The following is a 6,059-nucleotide window of genomic DNA, read 5'->3' on the forward strand; positions in this document are numbered from 1 at the left end:
CACTGAGATGTAGACGCTGGGAATTGAACTCCAGTCCTCCACAAGAGTAGCAATTGCTCTGAACTGCTGATCCGTCGTCTCTCCTGGGGGGTGGGGGGGGCACCTAAATAAGACAAATCCTGCCAGATATTGTGATTCATCTCTGAAATCGCAACACTAGGAAACGATACAGAAGAACGTGACTTCGAGGCCAGAACTCGGGATGCTTTTCAAGGCCTTGTCTCAGAAATAAGCTAATTTGAAAGAAGACAGGACCAAGGAGTGCAGATGTCCTGTAGACATCTGGGATGTGAAGAAAGGATGTTTTTCACTTAGGAAAACTTGGCATGAAGGTGTCCTTTGTTTTGTGAGATATTAACTCAACCCTTCAGTGAGCTGGATCCTCCAGGTGTCCAAACAAGGAATTTTTGGGGAAGAGAGTGGTCAACTACTCACTGGGAGTTCCCCTTGGGATGGAGGAGTAAACCTGAGATTCAGGGAAGGGGGCAATTTACCAATAAAAGGTGATGAGTTCAAAAGGAAATGTTAATACAAATGAGGGAGAGGCCCAAACAAAAGGGAATGAACTCCTATGGGTGAAACAGGGAAGCCAGGATACCAGGAATCACCTGTTGGCCAATTACCGCAGAAGGAAGGGCTGTCCCGAGCTGCACCATTGAAGCACGCACCCCAGGGTCTGGTTTTCACAAACGTAGCCTACCCAACTTTAAAAATGGAAAACTGGAAATGATGTCCCAAGGGCAGGCCACCGACAACGAAATCGTTTGCCTAAGCTTTCCCCGACCTTTCTCTTCCAACCCCTTCCCAAACGCCCCCCAGCCAAGGGCAGGGAATGCCGGCTCTAACCGGAAAGGAAGGCCGGAGGCAACCGCACCTGCGCCACCTTGCAGTGGCGTCGCGGCCCAGTGTGGGCTTTCTGTGGGATGCCCTTCTGGTGTCCTAGGACCCAAACGAGTGGCTGGACTCGGTGGAGCCAGTGTGTAGAGCCGCCTCCAGGGCACGCGAGCCTCACCCACGCTGCTGGGCGTCCGGATACCACGGGCGCTGCGGCCGAGTCTGGGGTGGCGGAGCGGCCGGGCGGGTCCAGCCGGAAGTTCTGCTGGGCAGGACGGGTGGGAGCGCAACCGGCGTGGGCGGGGCCGGCGGCGCAGGGGTTAATGCCAGTCCCGCCCCGCTCTCTGACTCAGTTTCACCAGAAACTAGCAAGGGGGGAGGAGGAGGAGGAGGAGAAGGCGGCCAAATCTTCCGCGCACCCAGAGCCGGGCGGAAGCCGGGCGGGATCTTCGGCGGTCCCACCCCGTCCACCTGCGCAGGTAGCCTGGGCGGACGGTAGGCGGACTCCCAGCGGACTCCGAGCATGTTTGGCGGACGTCCGCTCTGTGTTGGGGTACGCGAGCTCGCGAGGGGTGCTCCGCTCGCCGTCGGCGGTCCGGTCCGAGTGTCCGTGGGCCGATCGGCCTGCGTGCGCCTCCTCGTTCCTGGGGCCCCGCGCCCCTGACCCGAGCTGATCAGGTGTGTCTCCTCTGTCTACTCCCCTCTCAGGTCACAAGCATCCTCGAAACCCAGAGGCCCGCACTGTGAAGGTGACCCCCGCCTCGGGGAGGAGGACGACGGGCTCTGGGAGCACGATGGCGGGCCGCCGCCTGGCGCGGGCCAGCATCTCCACTACGGTCGGCGTCTGGCTCCTCTGCGCGCTTGGCCTCCGCGGCACTGAGACCGAGCTGCCGCCCGCACCGCCCGAGCTGCCCGGGGGAGCCGCCTGCTTGAGCCGCTTTACCAGCGGGGTGACGGCTTTTGTGCTGGACACCGAAGCTTCAGTCAGCAACGGGGCCACCTTCCTGGGTTCCCCGACGGTGCGCCGCGGCTGGGACTGCGTGCGTGCTTGCTGCACCACTCAGAACTGCAACCTGGCGCTGGTGGAGCTGCAGCCAGACGGCGGCGAGGACGCCATCTCTGCCTGCTTCCTCATGAACTGCCTGTACGAGCAGAACTTCGTGTGCAAGTTCGCTCGGAAGGAGGGCTTCATCAACTATCTTACCCAGGAGCTTTACCACTCCTACCTCGAGCTGCGGACTCGGGGCTTTGGAGGTGAGGAAGGCTGCTGGCTTGAAGGGCTAGGCAGGGTACGGAGTCTGGGAGACAGCAACAAAAAGGAGTTGAGGAGGAGAGCCCTTCCCGTCACTGCCTTTGAAGTTGGCAGTATTTAGTAAACAAGGGGAATGGGAGACTGGGGAGGGACGGCTTCGGCTTCTCAGGGTCCAGGTTCTGGCTCCTGAAGTCAGGATGTTCGAAGTTTATAATAGAGTGGCTGAAGGCCTAGCCCAGGCTGTGCCTATGAGAGAAGTGAAGTGACTCTCTAGGTTTCTCTACCTCTGTACCTGGTAGGTTGAGTTAGGGAATGTTGATGCGCCCAAGTGACTACTAGAAAGGCACCCTGGCCAAGCCTTGTCCTGTTTGAGGCCTTGACAAAAGGAGCCTGACCATGGTGTCCTCCGGTGGCTGGATAAGGGACAGGTTGGTGCCTCTGACATGGGGGTAGATTGGCCTTTTGCAGGTGGGACCAATGATATAGCCAGGCCACAGACAATATGGGACAAACTCAGGCAAAGGTTTTCCTGAGGAAGAGGGACTGTGCTGTGGGTCCAGTGTCCTAGATGCTCGCTCTCTGGCGAGGGGTGAAGAGGGCTGCTGGGGTGAGTCAACCTGCTGGTATGTGTATCTGGTAGGTGAGGGATGTCAGCTGCCCCAGCAGGTGTGTGTGCCTTGCCTGTCCACGTGAGCCAAGTAGGGCTGTACCTGCTTAGGATATGGTAGGCCCAGCCGTCTGTTCACCTTGTTTACTCCCGATGATGGAGGCAAAGTGGGGAACAAGGATCCTCCTCTTTATTCTTTGGCCTGACTGGGCAGTGGCCTGTGAACAGGGCTGCCAGCAGCCTACTTTTCTCATTCTCTCTGCCTGTTGGTTTTGCCAGGTGGGGCTATGGGACTGGAGTGGGTCACAGTTATAACTTGTGCTGGCTCTTCACATTTTACTCATTGTGTAAGTTCCTGTCTGGCTCCACTCTCTGGAAGAGGTGCTACTTGGATCTGTTTTTTAGAGTAGTAGGAAACCCAGCCTCCTGTGTTAAATTATTTGCTGGTGGTGCATGCCTTTAATCCCAGCACTTGGGATTAGAGGCAGAGGCAGGGGGATTTCTGAGTTCGAGGCCAGTCTGGTCTACAGAGTGAGTTCCAGGACATCCAGGGCAACACAGAAAAACCCCCATTTCAAAAAACAAAGAAGCAAAAAGAAAGAAAAGAAAAAAAATGTTTATCCAGGATAACATCCCTAAAGGATAAGTCTAGACCCCACTTCAGGGGCCTACTCCAAAAGTCCTGCTGTTTCACACAGGACCACCTCTCTAGTAGAACCCTAGCCCTCAGGTGGGTGGTAACCAGCAGCTAACAGAACCAGAGTGTGGAGCACAGGGTACAGGACCAGATAGGGATAGTGCAGTGGACACCTTTCTCTCCAGGCTTCTTTTTCCTAGGACCTAGGAGGCTAAGGGTCTGCTCTTCCCTCTCTAACCTTCCAACAGCTCTTCTTGATCTCTGGGGAGTCCTGAGGTGGGGATTCAGGAAAGTGGGGATGCTATCTGTGAGGTAGGTTGGTCCACAGTATCTCTCTGGCTTAGGGTTGGAGCCTTAGAGTAGGTGGCGATGACTCCTATTGGTTGTGGTACCTTTTCTACTCTGAGAGAACCTCACTGGAGTCCCCAGCCAGAACTTGAGTCTCTGGGTCTGGGCCACTTAGTCAGGCCAGCCTTCCTCTTTCGGAAACCCCCAGAAATGATCCATTTGGCGTGAGCTAGGCTAGAATGGGGATTTCCTGGAACATTTGAGGAGCTGGGTAGGGGTTGGGTGTTGTATGGACTCCAGTGATTCCAGGCTATATATCTGGGATACTCTAGGAGGTCCAGAAGCTGCTTGTCTGTGGCTCCACTGTCAGCCAAGTAGATTGGAGGGGATGTGTCAGGATACCTAATCTGTCAGTTGATTCCTGTGTTGGTTGAACGAATCCTTCCCAGAATGGGTGGCTTGGATCCCTTTTCCCAGCTTGTGGCTTGGCCAGGCAAGAAGATTCCAGCCAGGTAACTTGTCTTTCTTTCCCTTGTATCTGTGTCCCCTCACCCTGGCCTGGTGGCTTAGAAGGCAGAGTCTGCAGTTCCCTGGATATGCCCTGAGGCCTGGTTTTATTGCCATTCCAGCCCTTTGCTCTCTGTGGGTAGGAAGAAGGGAGTGGTAGGTAGGGTAGGGCATTTGCCCCTTGGTCTTTGGGCTTGGTGAGAGCAGATATGGATGGGGGGGTGGGGGTAGAAGTGGCGGGGATGGTCCTCATTCAGAGTCTGCCTGCCTACCACTTTCACTTAGTGGGGATAGGGATGGGTGATGTCGCCTGTCCATCTGCTTTCACCCTTCCTACTGCTGGTAGTTTTTGCATAATAAAAGCAGGTTCCACCTGGCCTAGGCTTATCACCCAGGGTCTGGTAAATACAGCCAAGCCCCTGGCCCACTGTTTCCAGGCAACCATATTTTGTTCCTCTTTTGGCTTCTTGCTTCCCTCCCTTTTTGTGTCCTTCATGTTCTGTGCTTTCTCTTTGACCCCCTTTTTTTCTTTCTTGATTTTACCCTGAATCTAACCTTGAACCTCACATGTTAAGCAAGACGACTCCCACCACGAAGTCACATCCCTGGCCCTTTTTGCAAAACTTTGAGATGGGATCCCACTAGGCCAACATTGAACTAGCTCTGTAGCCCACATAGTTCTTGAACTTAGATCCTTCTGCCCCTGTCTTTCCAGTAATTGGAGTAAGAGACTTGTGATACTAGGCCCAGGCAACCCTGCCTTCTCCCTGGGTCCCTGTGAAACCTCATCTCTCCCATCCATTACCGTCACAGAGTTTTCTCATCTGTGACTCAGCCAGCATGGCTGTTCTTATATTTTTGGTTGTGAGCCTAGCCTTTAACGGTTGAGCCATCTCTCCAGCCCAAGCATGGCTGTTCTTATCTCTTGAGCACTCTCTGAGCACTCTTACCCTGCACATAACCCGCTGTGGAGCCACCCTTGACACAGTTCTGCCTGTGGGCTTAATGTACGCACTTGTGCCGTAGCTCGCTAGTGGCATTATTTATAATAATGAAGGATTGGAAACAACTTCGGTGTATGTCAGCACATCATTTAACTGAATAGTGTGATGCTCTATGAATAACAGTAATACCAGGCTGGCAAGATGGCTGAGTGGGTAAAGGTGCTGGCCACCAAGCCTGGCAATTTGAGTTTGATGTCCAGAGCCCACTTGATAGAAGGAGGAAACTGACTGCCATATGGTACGTTGACCTCCACACACATGCCTTGGCATACCCATGCCCACAACACATACACAGCATATACATACTAGACAAACAAATGTATGGTAATAATAATAAACCTGAAGGCAAGGTTTAGGAAGGAGATGAATTTAAATACTCTCCCTCGGCCTGACGTGATCGCTCACATCTATAATCTCAGCACTGGGTGGGTGGGGGCTGAGGCACTCAGGTCTGAAAGACAGCCTGGACTGCACAGTAAGTTTCAGGGCAGGTTACATAATGAGACCCTGTCTAAATCCAAAAGAGAGAGAGAGAGAGAGAAAAATACTGTCTTTTTGATAGATTTTCTTTTCTACTCTAGATTCCCTTTCCCACTCTAGTGACAGCATGTCTTTAAGGGACGGTGGGTTTCTTTGGAGTGTTGGTTTGTTTGGTTTGGTTTTACATTTATGTGTATGGTTACTTGTCAAGGTGTGCTTTCTAGTCACTGAGGTCAGAGTCAGAGGGTAACATACAGGGATCAGTTCCCTTCTCGATGTGTGGGTCCCAGGGATCAAGCTCAGGTTGGGCTTGCTGGCAGGCAGATAGATACTTTCCTCCTACTGAGCCATCTTATTGGCTCAAAAGTGGCATTTTAGATAGAGTGTGAGCAATGGAGACAGACAGCCCTGGGTTCAAATCTCACTTTTTTTTTTTTTTTTTTTTTTTTT

The 6,059-nt window shown here is 53.3% G+C and overlaps 1 protein-coding gene across 4 annotated transcripts in view; it reads left to right on the top strand.

The window, feature by feature from the left end:
• Positions 1-864: 864 nt before the first annotated feature.
• The window catches only part of Spint1 (serine peptidase inhibitor, Kunitz type 1), a 14,032-nt gene continuing 8,837 nt past the window's right edge, over positions 865-6,059 (top strand). Inside the window, exons 1-2 of one of the 4 annotated variants that reach the window (XM_031371502.1) lie at positions 865-1,329; positions 1,543-2,088. In XM_031371502.1, coding sequence (XP_031227362.1) covers positions 924-1,329; positions 1,543-2,088 — 952 coding nt within the window. In that variant the 5' untranslated portion in view covers positions 865-923. Of the gene's footprint in view, positions 1,388-1,542; positions 2,089-6,059 lie in introns of all 4 variants that reach the window. The other 3 variants (XM_031371501.1, XM_031371503.1, XM_031371504.1) reach the window with 3 other exon arrangements.

The sequence above is a fragment of the Mastomys coucha genome, unplaced genomic scaffold, assembly GCF_008632895.1.
Source record: "Mastomys coucha isolate ucsf_1 unplaced genomic scaffold, UCSF_Mcou_1 pScaffold15, whole genome shotgun sequence".
Taxonomy (NCBI): Eukaryota; Metazoa; Chordata; class Mammalia; order Rodentia; family Muridae; genus Mastomys; species Mastomys coucha.